Source organism: Drosophila subobscura, chromosome O (genome assembly GCF_008121235.1).
Source record: "Drosophila subobscura isolate 14011-0131.10 chromosome O, UCBerk_Dsub_1.0, whole genome shotgun sequence".
In the NCBI taxonomy this organism is placed as follows: domain Eukaryota; kingdom Metazoa; phylum Arthropoda; class Insecta; order Diptera; family Drosophilidae; genus Drosophila; species Drosophila subobscura.
In genome coordinates, this window is record NC_048533.1 from 10181027 (window position 1) to 10202283 (window position 21257).

Sequence of the window (21257 nt, forward strand, 5' to 3'; positions counted from 1 at the left end):
AAAAGACAATCCTTGAAAGTAATTCCTGGCTGCAAATGTGTAAGTACCGAAAAAGTTTTCAAAATTATTCAGAATGTGACTAAAAAACACCTCCATAGAGCCTCTGAAGAAATTCTTTCTCCTGGTTTGCTTATGCTCGGAATCTTTTTGTTTATTTCAAAAGTTGCCCTTTAATTTAAATATTTCTATGTGTGTATTTATACTTTTATTTACATTTCCTTCCCTTCATAGCTTTGCTTTCACTGTAATTTCAACATCCTAGAACTGGCCAAAGTTCCCGGGCTTTTTTGGGTGAAAAATTTATTTTCATTTCCCTCAAAGTACGGCAAATTTATCACGTCGAGAGTTTGTTGCTTAATGTTTAAGTGTCGACTGTGTCCTGCGCTCCATGCCGTTCCATTCCATCCTTTGCAGCTCTTTCTTCCTTGTTTCACTCTCTCTAGCTCTCGTTGTGTGGCTGTCTCTCGCTCTGTCTTTCTCTGGCTGTCTCTCAAAGTTTCCTTTTTGAAGTGTGTGCACCAACAAGTGTGTGCGTGTGTGTGTGCCCATCCATGCGAGTCTGTGCAGCTTGTTAAATATTTATCTGCCCTTTTTTATATGGATGTACCATATGTACATATGTATGTATCTACCCTCACACGGTAACCATGTGCAGGTCATAGGGTATGTTGAGTTATCTGCCAATTTCTGTCAAGTCAATTCAATGAGAATTCTACATCAAAGTGAATAATTGTGTTTAAATTATTCTTCAAGAAAAGTTATTGCCACGAATGAGATTTCCAGACAGTCATGGAAAATATTTTAACAAACATTTTTCGTGTACATTTTCGGATTACGTGTGTCGATAAAATAATTAGGGAGAAATCCCACAGTAATATGTATGTCATATAAAAATATGCTCCTTAAAATATCTAAGATAAAGGGCAGAACTGTCAAAAGATATCTCAAAATTCTCAATTCCCTGCCAAAGTAAATCTCAATCTAACAAAGTCTTCCATTTAATCACTTTATTGCCCCTTAATCTTTCTCTATTTTAAATCACTATTTAGTGGAGAGAGCACTCAAAGTTCGTTCATTGCCCATTGCCCATTTTATTCTTTTTTTTTTGTTGGTAGCATTTTTCCCTGTTTGCAATTTTGCACACTTTGAGTCTGTTCATTTCTGCTCTACATTCTGTTTTGATGCGTTTTTTTAATTAGCTGCAATTAAAAATTTAAGAGCCCCCTAGTAACAGCGAAAACTGACCAATAAAACAACACAAAAAAAAAGGAAAAGTAAGAGAAATGGTCAAGGCGCTTAAGGCCAGAGCCACAAGGCTTTAAAACCACAGAAGAGCAGACACCTACTTAGATGTGGAGAATGAGAGAAAGTTGTGCTCCAGTTGCGAATTATGTGCATAACCTAATTAACTTCGATAGCTGCGGTTCAATTTGGTCAAGAAATATTTCCATTTCCGATTAAAAGCGAAAAAACCTTTAGAATTTTGTGAAAATTTGTGACTATTATTTGACCGCCAGCTAATTGCACTTTTTTTTTGTAGATTTCCAGTTATGGTATTTTAAATATTTATTTAAAGCTAAATGGCTGCCGCTCAAATGTGAAACGTGGACACCCGCAGCCCCACGGCCTGAAAATGGACTAACGTGAATTGCCCATTTGTATGGAAGCTATGCGGGCGGTCGGTCGGTGTGGGCTTTAGTGACAACAACAAAAGTTTAATTGAATTTGCTTCACCTGCCCCAAAGCAGCGCAGGCCTCTGCCGCTGCCTCTGCCGCTGACGTCAAATGAACGTCCACCCAGCAGCCCATTGCTGCCTCTGCCTCTGACTTTGTTCGCTCTCTCTCTCTCTCTCTATGTATCGGGTAGTTGGTCTCCCACAGGATGCACGGATACTTTGCTTCATTATGAGAGCCTCTGCCCGCTGTGCGGTTCAGTTTGTGTGAAATGACATGCCCGAAGACTGGCTAACAATGAAATGATTTCTATGGAAACTATGCACTATAATTATGTGATGAAGCTGCAGTGCAGAGTTTTCGAATCAATAACTAAATGGATGTAAATATTCACTAAATTTTGAAGCTAAAACTTCACTCTTTTAGTTAAACTTAAGTCGAGACCTTCAAGAATATTTCAACCCGTAAGTACAACCATTAATATAATAAACCCTTGATCCCTTTCCACAGGCCTTTCGATTTTGGTCTGCATAAATTATAATTAGGATAAGCCGTTTAAGAGACAGGGATGCCACACATCACGTACTTAACGCAAAACGCTAAGTTAATTGGAGGCATATTGGATGGGCCCCCAATTATGATTTGGGTATTACGTATATCGAGTTGATGGCGCTTGCGGGCAAGTGCGCCTTTGGGTCAGAGTATCTATGTATCCATCCATCCATCCATCTATCTATCTATTGGGTCGCTGCACGATATCCATTCGTTGCACTACATGCACCTCCCTCTCTCGCTCCGTTTCCTGACCCGTGCGAACGTTTCTTGCATATTAAACACTTGACTTGTTCATGCAGCTGTGTCCATGTAGTTGTAGCTGTGTCCATGTAGTTGTATCTGTGTGCACGTGTGTGTGACTATGTGCGCACTCTCGTGCACAGCTAAATTTATTCATAGCTTCCGCTTTTTGACTCATTATCATTGACTTGCCATTGGCAGGCCAACCCCGCCCCGACTGGCTGTGACTGCAATTCTGTAGCTACATTTACTGGCTACATTTATCCATAAGATACGAGTGTGTGTGGGTGCCTCTCGCTATAGTTGCATTTTTAATTATGCCTGCAGCCTTGACCTGCTGCTGCAGTCAGAGCTGGCTTGATATATCGACATCAAGATGCTGCCTGACTTGATTTTGCGCTGCAAAAATTTTATGAAATTGTAGAACTAATCCCTAAACTGTTTGACGACTTTCCCGTACAAGCGCAGCCCTTTTTTGGGCGCATTTTCCGAATAGATAAACGCATTTAAATTGCTAGCAAGTGTAAACTTTGCCACCAGCTGTGGCAGCAGCAGCAGCACCAACAGTTCACCGGGCTAGCCTGCCTGCCTATAAAATTTATGTTGACAACGTGCAACCACTGCCCTTGCAGCCCCTCCTCTGCTTTTCCACCGAGCAGCAACTGGCGTGCACTTATTAATGGGTCATGTGTGCAGTGCTAAAGTTTTCCACTTTTTCCGTGCAAGATTTTGCTACTTTTTTTTGGTAGCAAAAGTAGTGGCAGGACCTTTGGGAGCAAAACTAGCGACAGGACCTGGTGTACATTTCGTGGCGGTGTGTGGGGGCGGGAGGGTAAACCTATCCTATCTTTTACTGCTTGGCCAGGTCCGGGCCGGGGCAGCGAAAGAAAGTTTGTGCGCTGCTGCTGCCTCTGTGGCTAAAAGTTTTCCTCACGTGCTGCCCTCCCATACCGCTCCACACTTTCATTCCTCTGCCATTGCCTTTTGCCATTGCCCATTGTTCAGCATCGTAGTTCATTTTTGGTAATTTCCCGCCTTTAGCTGCAAGCAAATTATGAGCTTCATTTGCATATTTCCAACCGTGTCGACAAAAACAACAAGAGGCAAAAATTGAAAACGCGATTCGCACGAATTTGCATAAGCTGCCACACACAGACACAGTCCCCCTGCAACCCTTTTCTAGCCGCTCTCCCCCTTAAAAGGTGTTGGCCAATGCATAAATCATCAGCTCTGCACACAGTCCCCCTACGCCTGTACAACACTGCGTATTGCGGGTTGGAATTCTATCAGCGAACGCATCAAAAATGGAAAATGGCAAATGTAATTGCAATAGAGACAGCTGGCTGGTTGCTGGCGTTTGGCTGGTGTTTGGCAGCTTCTAATGCCTCCTGCAATTGTGCCATAAATTCCGTTTGCAAGGAAATTACATCGATATTTCGTATACGCAGTGTAGGAAATTAAGTGGTTGCGCAGGACATTGCCAGAGCGGAGCAGGTTGAGCAGGCACCAGAGACTAGTCAGGGCAGGGCCCCTCAATCGGAGGGGATTGAAGGAGCAGCAGAGTACCAAGAGGTCTCGTCTAGGACTGGGACAAGCGTCACTAACGTACAAAACCAGATTTCATTAGTCAGAGCCAAAGCAGAGTCTTTTCCCTTCCAGACTGCTGACCATTTCAATGGAACATTTTTATTGGTGCTGCCGTAGCCAGCGAAGCATTAAATTCCCTGCTGTCCATTGCCCAATTCCAAATTCCAGGAATTTAACTGCCCCCAAAAACGTAAAAACTTGACCCAAAACTGAGTCAAGTGCAACAGGGAAAAACACAGGAAAAAACGAAGGAAAAACTGTCAAAAAACGCAACGCTTGACGCAATTAAAGAGCCTGCCAGCAAGCGGATGTTGTTCCGAAACAGCAACAACAAAAAGAGAGGCAAAGACAATACATAACAATACGCTTCCGGTTAGAAAGCGCTCGAGGGGGACATGGGGAAGGCGCCACAGTTGGACTGGGAAATTAAAAGTGCCACAGCAACAGCGCACCCAAAAAACCTAAAACCGAACACCACGAACAACAACAAAAAAATAGACCACAGGCAGCAGGTGAAAGGGCGACAATAATTGGAACAGTAGAGCAAACCCGAACCCATCCGCAGCCCCAGCCTCAACCATGCTCTCGTGTAGCCTTTGTAATGGGCTCGTGTGGCCGCCGCTGCGTGTTGCAGCAGCTGTGTGCCACAGAAACCAACAAACGCTAGAGATGTCCACAGCCACAGCCCCGCAACTTTAATTGATTGTGGTGCCCGACCGAGTCTCTTGTTTTGCTGTTTGCGCAGCTGAAAAGTATGCTAACGTTTTGTTAAGGAGACTTAAGGAGTGAACATTAGAGGGGCAGGAAATGTAAACTAGCGGGGGATAAAGGAGCCAACCCCTGTCTGTCCGCAGATTTAGATGGATTTCAAATAGAAGTTAGTGGATGCTGTGGGAGGTAATAACAATTAAGGCTTTGTAACTAGATAAAAGTCAATTAGTTGGCGTACCTTTCGAGGTTTATGGCTTAGGAAATTGACTTTGTTTCGTACTCATCGTTGTAGCTGTACTATTTGTTCAATTGTAGCCAATTCCATGTTATTTTTAACACCTCTCCATGACACTATATTTAGCTTTAGCCGCTCAACAACTCTGTTTAAGGATCACTTAGATTACCCCACCAGAGTACCTGGAAAACAATAAACTGTCCAGAGAACTGCACTACCCGTTCCCGTTGAACTTGCAGCTGCAGCCACAAAATGAAACCGCAGCAAGAACACCAAGTGCCACAGTGCCAAGTTTTAATTTCTAAACATAAATTGTAATGCAATTAATTTTGCAACAGTTGTTGCCTGTTACTTTTGTTGCTGCCGTTGCGTGTTTCACGCCATTTTATTTTCAATGTTCGTTTTTTTTTTATTTTTTACATTTTGTATCATGGAATTTTAGCACCTTTCTCCGCACTTTCCCCAGCCAGCCCGCGGGGCCTTTTTTCGCCCATCGCACAACCGGGTGTATGGCATATCGTTTGTCAGTTTTTGGAATGTGGCAAATGTGTTGGACTCACGCATTCCGCTGCCACTCCTCACCACCCTCTCCCCGCTTGGGGGACAATTTGCCAGCGATTGTTATCGTCAGTCGTTTGTTAAAATTGCATTCGCACAATGCAACAAACGCGATAGCAACAATAGCTAAAATAATGGTTGCACAATAACAAACACAGGCAAAAACATTACAAAATAAAATAAAAACAAAAGTCGACTGAAGGGATACCCCCTGGGACATGTGATAAGTGCTACGCAGGTTTTTATGGTGTCTTTTTTGACTCGTAAAATGTGGAAACGTCTATTTAATGTCTCTATTATTAATGTTGCATTAAGACGCTAGACTGAAGATGGACTGATTTTTATGGTATACTGGTTAAGGGAAACCCTTGCAGCTAATATTACCTGTGTGGACACTATCAGACCTAAAATCCAATCAAGAGCATAGACTGTCAGCTGGCTTACATAATCTTGCACCTAACAAATTCTCAGAATTCAGCTCTCCGTTACATACACCATCAAATAGCCAATCTACCCTTTGCATTCAATCTGCAATGGGCAGCAAAAAAATGCTTTAGTTTCTATGGTGATACCCCGTACTCGAAGAGTAAATAGGGTACATTGCATTAGTAATCTTAGCAATGTGCGTAACGCTCAAAAGGAAACTTTTATGACCCTATAAGGAATATATGTATACTCTTGATCAGCATCAATAGCCGATGTGAGACTATGAGAGCTAGAGCAGCCAAGTTGTGCATCCAAACTGCTGTGATATCACACTGTTACAATTATATTTCATCCATACATACATACATACATATGTAATTTCTGACTGAGTACCGGGTATAAAAGATGTGCCGCTTACGAAGCGTCTCACAACGTTCCCCCTCGTTATTATTTGGGTTGGCGGCGGCGGCGGCTTCTCCCTTGTTGCACCATTATAAATAACAAACAGCAAAATTGTTTATAATTACACATTAGCAGATAAAATATTGCATGTGCCACTGATGTTGCAAGTGCACAAACATACATATGCAGTTGTTGCCACTGCCACTACTAACTGTTGTTGGCAGCCATTTGCAACGCTTTTCGTGTGTGAGTGTGTTGGCCAGGCTTGCCCCAGCGTCGTCTGACTTTGGTAATTGATGTTTCTAGCGGGTTGCCTGCCCCTGCCACCCTCTCCCGCTCCTTTCTCTATTTTTTATGATGTGTTTGATGGCGCTAAAGTGTTGTCATTATCAGCGATTACGTTTGTGATTATGTAATTATCATTCAACGTCTATCGTTTGGGGAATTATGCGATTGTTGGACGGGCCAGAGGCTTTAACTGTCTCAACGGCCTGATTATCTGTTCTGAAGAGCAACGTTTTAATGCAAATCTGTTGGATTGTGAACAAGGGAAACACCTGTATGCGAACAGACAGGCAGAAAGACCGGCCAGGCCGAGGTAACCGCCAAGTCAAGGACCATAAACACGTACGCACCGTTGCCGAGACATTAGATACATTTAGAAGGTCTCCAGCTCTCAAACCCTACACACTCTTTAATGTTCAACAAATTGTACAAGAAATGCGAGTAAATGTATCTATATATATGTGGAGAAACAATAAAATTATAACAAGCTAACAGCAGGCGAAGAAGACGTAATAACTGCAGGCGAGAGACAAGCACACAGCAGGCAAAGGAACAACGTGCCAGGATCTGTGGGCCAAGGATGTCTGTCTGCCAAGTGCAACAAGCAGCCGCAAATGGGATTAAACCTTCCTGCCATTCACACCCTTTCTCCCCCCTCTCGACTGTTTATTGTTTAATGCATAAATATGTTTCTTATTGTTGGAATCCCAAGGCTAATGGTGCGAGCCCTGTGTATGGTCCATGGGCATATAATTTGAAATTCAAATTGGCTTTTGGCCAGGTCGAAAGATTATGCCCGGTTCGATTGTTGTGGTTTAACAGTTGTGCTTCCTAATAGAAAGCTGTGGAAGGTGTGCAATTCAATTGAAAGTTCCATCAAAATGGAACCTAAGTTGTTTGAAATGCTCCTTAATACGGAGATTATTTTACAATTGGGATTTTCATGGTACAGTTTTTAATTGAATATTATTTATCTTAAATCTGTTGCTCAGAGGACGCTGCTATATATTTTACACTCTAACTTTTAATTGCCATATTTCAGATAAAAAAATAAAACTAACCTAAGTTTTTTTTTTTTTTTTTTACCAATTTTCCCACTATGTAATTTATCAAAGAATTGTTTAAAAATGTTTAAAAACATTCTACATAAATTTGAACCAATTCGTTCGCTCTATTAAAGCCCCAAACAAAAGTCTAGACTACATCTACCCGATGGATTACTACAAAACATCTCGTTAAACAAAAAAATACTAAACAGTTTTCTAAAATAAATTATAATTGCATAAAAATATATACATACATAATTCCATTTTATTCACAGCTCTAATGCAAAAAATAAAATAAGAAAACCACAAAATAGTTGCTACTTTTATATTTTCTAATCATAATTTGTAGAATTTTAATTCTTTTTTTTTAATTAGCCAATAAAATGTTTTTTGGATATCTACCAGAGCACAGAGCACACGCAGAGAGCACATGAAAATCGTACAACAATTATTATTGAATTAAGCTTAAGGATTTAACACTGGTTACGAGTATTTTGGGGAGGGGTTTTGGTTTTGGTTTTGGTTGTGTTTTTGGTTTATTTCGGGTTATGTGGGGGGGGGGGGGCTTTGATCAGCTGGTTAGAGCTTACCTTGTGGCTGCTGTCAGGCAGGCAAACGCTTTAATGGGTGTCTGAAACCTGAAATATAAAAGAAAACCGGAAAAGAAAAGAAGAAAAGTCGCCACTGGTAAAACAAATGTTTTTTTTTGTGTCATTTCGATCGCTCATATAAAACTTTTTGCTGATTCGTTTTTTGTTGTATTTTGGTTATTTTTGTGAGTTTTTGACTACATTATTTGTATGGATATATATTTATAAATGGGTTTTGGGGGGGAAATATGGATATGCATGTGTCGTACATGGACAACGTTCTGGGGTATTATTTTGTCTCTTTTCTTTTTGTTGATGGCCAACCACGTTTCGAATTGTTGTCCATTAAAATGCATGGCGCGACCTCGGTTATTGATTGATTTATTATTCAATGGGGGTGTGGGCGGTTCTCACATATGGAGGCGGGTGTGTGTATAATATTTACAAAATGCACATAATATATTTAAATATTTGCCATGAATTTTGATTTTAGTTTTTCATGAATGAGGAAGAGAGCGAGGAGAGGGACAGACACAAAACACGCAGAATTCTATTTACATGAATTTTCAATATTTACGATTATTCTATAATTGGATTGAAGCATCTGTCAAGTGGAGCAGCAAGTGGATAATGATTTAATCAGTGATTTAATCCCACTCGGACATACACACAGATCCAACAGCAACGACTACGTGGGGGAAGGGTTAGGGTTCAAGTATTTTACACTATGAATATTTTATGATTGATGCAAATTTATTTATGCACAATATTTCCTATAAATATATTTTTTGTTTTGTTTGTGGCTGCACCAATTACATATTATTTTACTGATTTATATTAAATACCAAAAACCATTTGTAAACAGTCAAGTTATTTATGAGGGGGGGAGAAGACCATGTTAAAATGCGCTAATGAAAACATTTATACAAAATATGTACGTATTTATATATGAAATGAATTATCAAATGTAAGCCAAACCAGCAGCAGCAGCAGCAACAACGACAAAGGGTATCGAGAGGGGAAAGGGAAGGACAAATTCTGCATCGAATTTTGTACATGTACATAAATATATCATTATAAATCATTCATGTTCGGTTCTCCTGTTTGGTTGAACATACAATAAATTCTAGGAACAGTACAGGAAAAACTATGTTTAAATTATACAACAACTATTTTGCTAGAGACTCGCACAACATAAATATCCTACGACTACCGCAAAAACAGGAAGACAGAGAGAGAGAGAGAGAGTACATACAAAATATACAACATACGAAAATTTTAATTTTTATTTTAAATTTAATTGGCATAAATGTTGAACCTGCTTTGTGTTTGGGCACCCGGGCGTATACTTAATAATTGTTGTAATTTTAATAGATTGTGCAGGATATAATATGGCAGCAGTACGGCAGAAAAGAGAAGGGAATGCAATTGTGGAATTATTTCGGATATTTCATGTTCGTGTGGCGTACTCGAGAGAGCAAAGTGCTGGAAATTTCCACTGTTTTGAATTGAAATAGAGATAATTTTGATCAGATTGAAATAGTCTGTTGGCTGAACATTTTTTCGACATTTTCATTTGAGTGGTGGTGTATGAAAAATCAGTTCCAGTTTTAATCTAATATTTGATTTGATATTTAACTACTAATTAATGGCAAATATATTTCAATGGTGCAGCTATTTCGCCTTTACTCTGAGCAGAGATACTTAACATCTTAAAGTATTTTTTGAACACTCCATAAGCACTGAATGGAAATGCTTTTCTCAACTAATTTGTTTTTCTACTTGAAGCCAAGCCCTCAGGATATATTTACCTAACCCAAAGATACGTATTTGTGTGCCTTGGCTCTCATCTTCTCATCATTCCCACGGCGTTCTCTCTTTTCACAGGCGTCACCTGTCACGTGTGTGGGTTCGCTCCCCTTAAATGTTGATAGAATGTAGACCAAATTGTAGAATTTTCCTTGCCTAGATGTGACACCAAAATGTCAAGAAGGAACGAGGGAGCAGACGTAGGAGAAGACTCGCCTGAAAAGGCTAATGAGAGAGCGCATTAGGCGGAAAGGCCCAGGGGACGCACTCGCTTGTAATTAAGAGCGGAACGAAGTCTGATTCCCACACACTTACTCACATACATACGTACGTATACATACAGAAATATTCCTAAAGAATGAAAGCTGTATTTTTATGCATTTTTGGAAAAAGGCCGCTAATTAAGCGACTTTCCCTCGGCCCCACACTTCTACAATTAAATAACAAAATTGGCGAAAAGAAAGTTAAATGATTATTTGATAAGCCGCCAAAAAGCCGCCACTCTGCCAGCCAAAAGTATTCCTACACAATGCGCTTTTTCTAAAATGCGGACACACAAAATACAATCCACTATCGGTGGGGGAAAATCGTTGGCAAATTGTCAAAACAAAAAAAAAGGAAGCCACAAGGAAAAACATTTTTAATTTCCTGCCATAAATTGTATGCAAATGTAATAGATTTTTCGCCCAGATAAAATGTTGTTTTTCAATTTGGGATTTGTCAGATATGCTAATGTCGCTCTTTTTGGTGTGGGAATGTGTTTGGTAGAATGGTTTTCTGATGTTGTTAAAACTACATAAATACTAGCACATAATAAGTAATGTTTTTGTAATGTAAAGAGAGAATATGTTTCGGTTAGGTTAACAAATACGTAGATATACATACATATTTACACGACTATAAGTACATATAGATAAATATGTAGATGGGAATTAGTTTGTCTACATGGGGGTTAAGGACACACACAAAACACACACTGAATACCAATGCTTCCTACGGCTTACGATCCCTATTGAGGGTTTTTCTATAGTCAAATCTGGGTTGTTGTCGCTTACCTGAAATGAAAGAAAAAATATGTAAAATTAGTTTAAATATTCACAATTGTTTTTAAATAAATGTAAAATATATTTAAATGTTTCTATGATTTGTTTTCCACGCTTAAGATTGTTAGTTTTGCGCCAGGACAATTATATACACGGAAAAGCTCTCTTTTGCTTTCTATTCCAATTCCTACATCCTCAGAGCCAGTGGACAAACTGCCTCTTTTGCATATCCTTACACCTCTTGGACATTTGCATATCCCTAAGCGCTTCGAGCAGCACTTCCTTCTGGCTGCTCGCCCTCCCAACAAATTGGCATTAAAAATTTCCACGCAATCCTTTTAATCGATTCAGAGCCGTAAACAAACTTAGGGGGTGGGAATGTGCACGAGGCTTGGGGGCTACATGTGCAATATAAAACGTTAGTTAAACGTTTTGCTCGGCGTGTGCATCAAATATGCATAAACGAGTATGTACAATGTACATATGTAAGCAGTATGCAAGTAGGTAAATGCACTGCACGGCACTGAAAGGGTTCTCGGTATCGGTATCGTGTCTCGGGCTTGTCGCGGTCAACGCTTAAAACTCAGTGAGCTACATACAAACTTTAGTTGTGGTAGAAAATGGTAGGAAAATACTTAATAATTGGCTGTAAGAAAGGGGATACTTAAGTAAAATAGTTGTTAATTTGGTAATTTATCTGGTGGAAACATTCTGCAAGGGGAGTTAGGATTATTGAAGGAATATTGACTTCACTGCACGCGTAATTAGATTAGACAATAAGGCTTAAGAATTGCTTCTAGATGTTTTTGGGAAAATAATCTCAGGAGTTATCCCCAAGGAATCTTAAGAGATGAATCTGAAATTCTTGTTTACTCAATTAAAAGATTTTCCATTCTAAATTGGAGCTTTCCAAGTATTTGTTTGTTGTTGCAAAATCTCGAAATCTCTCAGAAACTGTTGGAGTGCATATATCCACTCAATTTTGTTTCCAAACTATACACACAAAAGCGGATTTAGTAGATTTCTGCAGACAGCAGGCCGGCTCGTACTCTCTCACTTTCGTTTTGGATTTTGCAGAGCCATTTGACAACTCTGTCAGTCCACATAAAAGCCGTAACAAATGTTGGTCTGTCCGACTGTCTATTACAATTTTTCTGGGCATTGCCCAAAGAGCTTAACACATAAATCAGACACACACGGAAAGTGCGCGCGCGATTCGAATCGCGTTTTGGGCTGTGGACTGAAACTCAAATATTCATCGATATGACGAATTGTAACTGGCACGAGTCTCCAGTCACTGGTCCCCGGTCGCTCTGGCACTCCCTTGCCTCACTCGAATGGTGTGCCGCCATAAACTGCATTTTAATTGCATTTATTCTTTTTCGTTTTTGATTTTTGTTTTCTCGTGAGCGGAGAACCAACCCTCAAGGTGAGCGACAAAAAAAAGAGAAGAAATATGCATAAAATATTCCTACGGCATCAGTCATGTGCACCATACATATCGTTTATAAATTATATAGGATGTTTTTGTTGTTGTTGTATTTTCTCGAAATGGGAATAAAAAAAAACTGTATAATTGCACATAAAAACCAAAGCCGTTTAAAGAGCTTTTTGCTGCGCGACAGGGCTGATTGCTCGGGGCTGACTTCCTCCACGTTTAAATGATTCACTCACTTTCGGGCCCGGTCGGTTGGCAGACCAAAGCCCCGATTTCCGAGCTCTGAGCCCACCAATATGCATACGTAATACACCAGCCAGCTCGCTCGATTTTAACGAGGACACTGGGACCAGCGACCAGAGGACTGTTTGGGGCCTGTCCATTTTAATGGTGACATTTAATATGCGTTAATTATGCCATTTATGTGTCGCTTCGTTCTGGGGTTTTAGGCCATATGCGTTAAATGGTTTGTCGTTAAGAGACACTCGTCAATATTTCAACAGACAACAGCTCGGGCAGGTATCGGTAACCCAAAAGCAACACCCAAAATCATCTCAAATTGCTTCGGACAGTTTGTAGTGACGGGCCACACCAATTTGCTCACTTCTAATGTGTGACACAAACCACATTCCGAAACAATAAACATAAAATAAAACTCGCATCAAAATGACTATTGACAAATAAAAGTTTTCGGCTGCTACAGAGAGACAACCTTTTAGGGAGGTTAAAATTATGCAAATTTCTGAGAAGATGCTGAATGAACGTGTTTTTTTCTTAGGGTATCTATGAGTGGGGGAATACAAATAAGTAACTTGATTCGAATGTTGACCCTTTTAATCTATTTTACTTAATTTAAATTAAATTAAAATGTTCATTTCTATTAGCACTTGTTAAAAAGAAACTAAAGAAAATTTCATGAAAATATTTGTATAATATTTCCAAGCACTTCCTCTATAAATTGACCAACCATTTAGCCTTTCTGTCGCATCAATTTGCTCTAACGTTAAAGAGTTTTTGCCAGCAGAAATTTGCAAAAAAACTGCTAAGGACAACAAACATATCCCATTCCAATTCCCTCAACAGTAGCAGCAAATAATCGAAATCCAAACAGAAATTGGACTTATCATGGAGAGTGGCACAACACACAGTTACAGGACAGACACACACACTCGCAGCTACACACTCACACATACTGGCACACAAATAAGTGTAGTCTACTTTTGGGCAAAGCTTTCACGCTGTCGAAGCTCCGGCAACTTTTTATCCAATGCCAAAATCTTACAAATACGAAAATAGTTTCATTTTTTTTTCCCACCAGCACTAGACAACGGGGGGTGGTTTAGTGGTGGCAAATGCGGTTCAGATACTTGGGGGGTGGGGGTGGTTGTGTAAAAAATACAACGGAAATGGAGGGTGTCTGTGTGTTTGTGTGACGATATGCGAGGCGGAACGAATTGCCGCTGTGCTGGCTGCTGCCTGCTGCCTGCCATTGTTGTTGGTGTGTGGGTGTTGCCACTGCCGTTATATTTGCGGCAGGAGAATCAACGAAATGGCAGTCCCAAGTAGAAAAGTTGGCAGCTCTGGCAACCGCAGAGGGAAGTAGAAAGAGTAGAACGAGATAAATATAAGTAAACGTTGGCTAAGGCAAAAGGGGATAGGAAACGACTGCTAGGTACCTAGGGAGTTAGCTATGGGATTTTAAACATTTGAAAAGTACAGATTGGTAGCTCCAACAGCGGAGAGTCCTTTCTAGTTTAAGACTGGCTTCGATTTGTTTAAATTAACAACGCAAACTGCTCTTTAATCACAGGAAATGTCATCCCAAATGTTAGCCTAAAGCTACCCAACAATTCTTTTTAATTAAGAACCTTAGCGAACCTTCCGAAGACTAATCCCCATGCAGTATCCAATAGCCCCAACAATTTTAACCATTTGAGGCTGCCATAAGCGCACACACACTTACACCCCAGAACAACCAGAAAAAGGGTTACACACACACAGAGAGAGAGAGAGAGGGAAAAACGGGGCCCACATTTTCGTACACTGTAAATATAATATTTTATTTTACAATAAATACAACAGCAACAACAACGAAAGAAGGAAACAAAATAGAATGAAGCCCCAAAAAAAAGTAAAAGAACAAAAATACTAAGTAGAAATGGCGCGGTGCTTTGCCTTGGACGAAAACGGATTCATAACATGAAATTGCTTTTCATGATGGGGCTGCACTGGCTCCTGGCTCGCACACAAAAGAAAAGCCCCCCACCCAAACACATGACTGAGCATGTGTCGAAAGGGGGTGGTGGCGTGGCGTGGCGTGGCGTTGGCACCCAAAAAGCGTTCGGGTTCGGGGTCTGTGTCTATGTTAATGGTTATATTTCTACTGCATCTACATTTCGTAACTATTACATTTGCCGCCCCATCTAAGACCGCAATGAAAATTGTGTTTTCATCATTGCAGCGCGTTATGTTACATATTATATACATATACATACATATGTACATAGTATGTACATGTTGGCTCAGATGTTTTCTTGCACTAAAACTTTCGCCATGACACCAAAGGCCGAAAAACTTTGTTTATTAAAGTTCTATTTACATGAATATATGAAAAAAGTTGCAACTTTGGGGATTGTGAGTTCTTTTTAAAATGTTAAGAAAATTCATTAAAATATTGCTTATAAGAAAACTCAAATTTGTTCACATAAAAACTGAAGAAACGGGGAGATGGTCTGCATTTCAGTTAAAAATTGCATCAATAAGCTACATTTTATTGACCCTTATGCATGTTACCAATTAAAATGTTGGCATAAAATTGCATGGCAAAGGGTAAGCTTTTGTTTTATCATAAATTTCTTATGCCATAAAAACGCCACAAACCACAAAATTGATTTGCATTTCCAATCAAAAACCAATGAAACAGTTTTTACACTTTGCAGCTATTGCCAAAAAAAAACGAGAAGGGACGTGTGAGACGCTTCTTACGCGTCACAACTTTTATACCCGGCACTCAGTACTACATCTGCACTTTAGCGGTTATTTGTCAAATTTTACATTTTTTCTTCATCTGTCATCTACATCAACAACACTGCTCACGCCAACACGCTCCTTTAGCTCGCCACCCTCCCCAGAGACACACACTGCAGAGTTTAGGCAGAGGCAGCGGCAGAGGCAGCGGCAGAGATGTGTCAGGGGCAGAGGCCATAAACAGCGCGAAACAGAGTGTGAATGCTGCGGGACGGGGTGGGTTTGGCCACTGAAAATTAATTTCTCCATTGTGGCTATAATAATGATCCAATCGGATCCCATTTTGGTGATCTGATAGATATGGTCATTCCCTACGGAATGGCCTTTTTTGTTAAGGAGGCGGGGCTCATTTTTGAAATACACTTATAACAGTGTGAGCATACAGAAGGCTGGATGCAACATTTAGTGGCTCTAGCTTTTATGGTCTCTGAGATCAAGGCGCTCAACAATACGGACGGACGGACAGACAGACATGGTTCAATCGACGCGGCTATTGATGCTGATCAAAATTATATATATACTTTATGGGATCGGAAACGTGTCCTTCGTTACATATGTATATCCACTTTGTGCACAAATACAAAATACCCTATTCACTCTTCGAGTACCGGGTATAAAAATTATGCAAGGTGAGAAAAACTGCCTTTGCGTGCACCCACACTCACTTATCGAGAGGTGCAAGTGTAAGGAGAATTGTTTTTGGTTAATTTCGAGAGCGTAAAGCCATAGGGTACGGCAATAAACAAAACAAAAATAAGTAAAAAAAAAAAATGATCGTCACTGAGAAAAATATACGAGCATTTGCGAAAACAAAGTATAAACTGTAAAGCAAACATAAAACATCAATTTTCACTTGCCTTTTACATTCTTCTTTTCCTCATTGCGATTCTTCTTTTCGCATGTGCCGTGAAGCACTAATTGTCCTCTTTACACACATGCATACGTAACCCGCGCGACGATACGACGAAACGAACGAAACGAAATAAATGAAACGGGATCGAGCGAGAGATTCTAATATGAGCACAGATATTGGGCACATTAATTTAAGGTGAGGCATTGGGACGGAAGTTCGTACGCACACACTAAACGAGAGAGAGTCAGACTGGCACGAATTGCGTTGCTTCACCCTATTAGGAGACACTTGAAATGAGAGCGCTGACACTCGCTCTTCTCTTTGCTTTTTGCGCCTCTTCTTTTTTCTTGCACTTTTATATGATTGCTGGGTAAAGGGAGGGGACAACTTTGCGCCTTTTTTGGCACATTTTCACACACACACATTGCAAGCCCTTGGTGCAAATTTAGAACATTTGTACGAAAAAAAAACACATTTAACACTTCACTTTCACATATTGCCGCATATTTCCAACGCCGATCTGCTTTTAGCCTTGTTGTGCTCCTCTGCAATTGATCTCGCATTTTTTGCCCATTAAACGCTCAACCATTTCACCATATTTCACTAACACACACTCACTTTCACATATTTCACAATTGATCTCGCATTTTTTGTCAACAAATGTTCAACCATTTCACCATATTTCACTGCACTTCACTAACACACACTTCACTTTCACATATTGTCGTATATTTCGCATATGATCTCGCATTTTTTGTCCACAAAATGTTCAACCATTGCACCACATTTTGTTTCACTTCACTAACACACACTTCACTTTCACATATTGCCGCATATTTCCATCGACGATCTGCTTCTAGCCTCGCTGCTGTGCTCCTCCGCAAATGATCTTGATTTTTTATTGATTTCACTAACACACACTTGTTGTTGTACACTGCACATACTGCACGATACTTTTTCCCGTTTAGTTTCCCGAATTTTCCCTTATTTTCCCGATTTTACCCGATTTTTTCGATTTTTCGCGGACCGAATCCGTACCGGACCGAACGCGCTGACAAATTTTTAACTACTGAGTGGGGATGAGGAAGCTGCAAAAGAAGTAAACTGCGTAGGTGTTGGTGGCTTGGGCCGCGCTCCCCTACTCTCAAATCTAATGCACATACATTGTGACGTGCACTTGGGCCTACTGCTCTCTGGGATTTTGAGCTAGCCGACCAGACCAGATCAGTGTAGGGTGAATCTACGCGCTCTCTTTACATTTAACTAATGAGGAAGTGAAGAGGAGAAAGAATAAGAAAACATTGAGAGCGAGAGAGCAAAGTAACGGCGAAAGATTGCGAGACTGAGCTGTCGTTCTTTTTGCCTTGTATGAGTGAATAGGAGATACACTTGGATTCTTGGTGTTGGTGGATTATGAGTCGCTCTCCTACTTTTGACTCGGAAATTGTAAAGGGAGTTACATTTAAGATTTGTTATACAGAAACCATCATAATGCGCCGTTTCTTCTTTTTGCAAATCGAATGCACAGAGCAGTCGAATGTATAGAGCAGTTTGACCTTCCGTCTCTGGAATTTGGTGCAAGCCGAAACTCTCTTTGCTTTTGACTAATTGTCAGTAAAAAGGGGAGAGAAGAAGAAGATGCGCTGCTGGAGTGCAGGCTTGAATCAAAATGAAATACATAAATCGTCCCGGAAAAGATTTCTTTCACGTGATCTCGTTCGGAAAATGCTTAGAAAAATGTGGAAATTTTGAATAGAGTTACATTTAAGATTTGTTATACAGAAGCCATCATAATGCGCCGTTTCTTCTTTTTGGTTGTTTCTGGTTTTCGTGTGAGAGCGAGAGAGCATAGTAACGGCGAAACAATGCGAGACTGAACTCTGGCGTTCTTCTTGCCTTGTATGAGTGAATAGGAAAGACAATTGGATTCTTGGTGTTGGTGGCTGTTGGCTCGCTCTCCTACTTTTGACTCGGAAATTGTAAAGGGAGTTACATTTAAGATTTGTTATACAGAAACCATCATAATGCGCCGTTTCTTCTTTTTGGTTTTCTCTGGTTTTCGTGTGAGAGTGAGATAGCAAAGTAACTGGGCTCTCTCGTTCTTCTTTCGTTGTATGAGTGAATAGGAAAGACAATTGGATTCTTGGTGTTGGTGGATTATGACTCGCTCTCCTACTTGCAAATCGGATGTACATTTATTGTGTCTAGCACTTTGATTATCGGTCTCTGGAATTGTCGGTAAAAAGGGGGGTGATGAAGAAGATGCGCTGCTGGGTTTAGCTACTGCAAATTAATCATTCTGGCTATAATAATGGTCCAATCGGATCCCAATTGGTGATCTGATAGATATGTCAATCCCTACGGAATGGCGTTTTCAGTTTTCTTTTATCTTCAAAATTGTCGATTTGGGAGGTTTCCGCCCTTTTGCGGAGGCGGAAGGGGGCGTGGCTCATTTTTGAAATACACTGGTTTCAGTGTGAGCATACAGCAGTCTGGAGCCAAAATTTGGTGGCTCTAGCTCTTATAGTCTCTGAGAACTAGCCGACAAACAAGACGGACAGACGGACGGACGGACAGACAGACATGGCTCAATCGACTCGGCTATTGATGCTGATCAAGAATATATATACTTTATGGGGTCGGAAACGTTTCCTTCTGTGCATTACATACATTCACTTTGTGCACAAATACAATATACCCTATTTACTCTTCGAGTACCGGGTATAAATAGGAGAAAAAGAAACATTTCGCCCGAAAATGTTTGCTCATATCTGGACTACGAATATGTACTCGAATATTTACGTTTTCCCACTGCCCTTGGCTTCTGTTTGGGATTGTGTCAAATTCGTTTAGTTCGGTAAACAAAATGTGTGGCGAAACTATTTTTCTTTTTGGGCGCAAATATTTGTACTCCAACAAAAATATTTCCACAAATCGGAAAAATGCACAAAGAAATGTTAGTTCCTGTGTTTGCTTTATTGTACAAATAAACTGCAAAAATAGTGTAAATAATAACAAAATTAATTATAAACTTGAAGGGAAATATTAACCAGGCAAATATTTTAAGATTAATGCAGATACAATTTGTGTAAATTCTCAAACAAATACAATTTTATTTTGCAATAGATACAGATAGTGCCAGACCAATGCCTGCCTTACACTTTCTCACTTTAATGCCCGCAAAAACCTTGCCCTGAGCAACTTAAAGACAGTTTTCCTTAAAATTGTCGAAGCGAATTTTCTTGGCGCTCGTCAGACGACTTTCGTTTTTCCGTTTCGGCATCGACAGCTGCACAGCTTCCCATGCAATGTGGAGCATAGTGTTTTTCCCCCCCCATCCCATTCATTTCCCACAAACACTTTTCTGGGCGTTACGCTCCGCCTGCCGCTGGGGCAAGACGAGAGGAGGCCAAGTTTCCTTCAGTTAGCTATGTATGAACAAACACTTTTGCCATTTAATTGACTATTTGCAGCCTGGGAATGGGCATCCTCCTCTCACTCTAGTTAAACACTTTTATAATTAATATTGTTACAGGCAACTGCACACAGATACACACACTGGCGTTCCCTCGTTGGGCGTTGAAAAGTTTAATTGAAATTTAATTACACGCTGCATGTGTGAAGGAAATGTTGTACAGCTACCAGATACGACTCCTCCTGCCTCCCGTCCATTCATCCGGGTTCCATTTCGAACTCAAGCCAATTGAGCGTAAACAACAAATTGTTGATTTGTTTTCTTTGGTTCGGACTCCCGATGCGGCTCTGTTGGGATGCTGCCACTTGAAAATTGTGTGGCATTATTTGGCTTTGCGCACGATTGATTGATTTATATGAATGATTGCTCGATTTCCATTTGATTTTCTTACTCTACCATCAACTTAAAGCATGCAGCTCTGGCATTTTCAACTGTATTAAGCGTGACCCCAAGATAGATAAGTGTCTCGGGCCTTAAAGTACATTTTGGTGACCTTTTTTTTTGAGTTTGCTGTGCAAAAAAAGTTTGTATGTTAATACGCTTAGGTGCGCAGAGAGCATGGATACGGATCGCTTCACTGAGCTTCCAACTCTGGGCGTCTGCACCACAGTGGAGGAGACTGGGAAGGTTGGTTGGAATTGTGGAGTGAGAGTCGAGGTGGCAGACAAAGGCTTTTGCCGTATTTAAAACTGTGATTTATGAAGCGTTATACTTTATACCCTTGGGTGCCAGCCAGGCCACCATGAATGATCTCATATGTTTCTCGCTGTCTCTCCGTCCACATGTGTGTCTATCATCTATGCTGAAGTTCATTTGAATTGCGTTTTTTCCTCAACGAAATTTACCAAAATTTGTTTTGCATTCGGTAGAACTCCGCGCAAACCCACAATTGGACTACGTGGGAATTATTTAATCGAGTCTAGATTCTGGGAAATGGAATCACACAAAATGTTGATGCAATTTGATGAGTGTCAATGGGTGGCAGCTAAAAATGATTCACTCCAGAGCTATTAAATTGTTCATAAAATGCAGATTAAATGTGTAATTAATGGGGAGACTGCTGTGCAGAGGAAGAATTATATTTTGTTTGGATTTGTAAATTAAATTTGTAGTTGGCATCAACATGGAGATGAATTAAAATGGAATTTGAAGTAACATTTTAGTTGAGATTTAGAAAATGTTTGTTGCAAAAGACAAAATAAATAAGTAAATCGAATTAAGGCGGATTAAGAATGTGTTCAATTTTTAATAACAATTTAAGTCTTTTTACTTTCTTGTTTGCTATTTAGCTTTTTTTCAAAAG

The 21257-nt window shown here is 40.2% G+C and overlaps 1 protein-coding gene across 6 annotated transcripts in view; it reads right to left on the reverse strand.

Moving 5' to 3' along the window:
- Positions 1-21257, reverse strand: part of LOC117897733 (heterogeneous nuclear ribonucleoprotein D-like) — a 102857-nt gene that overhangs the window by 36444 nt on the left and 45156 nt on the right. For 4 of the 6 annotated variants that reach the window (XM_034806765.1, XM_034806762.1, XM_034806763.1 and 1 more), the window contains exon 3: positions 8310-8357. The exons of the other annotated variants lie outside the window; for them this stretch is intronic. In XM_034806765.1, coding sequence (XP_034662656.1) covers positions 8310-8357 — 48 coding nt within the window. The remainder of the gene's footprint in view (positions 1-8309; positions 8358-21257) is intronic. 6 annotated transcript variants of the gene reach the window in all.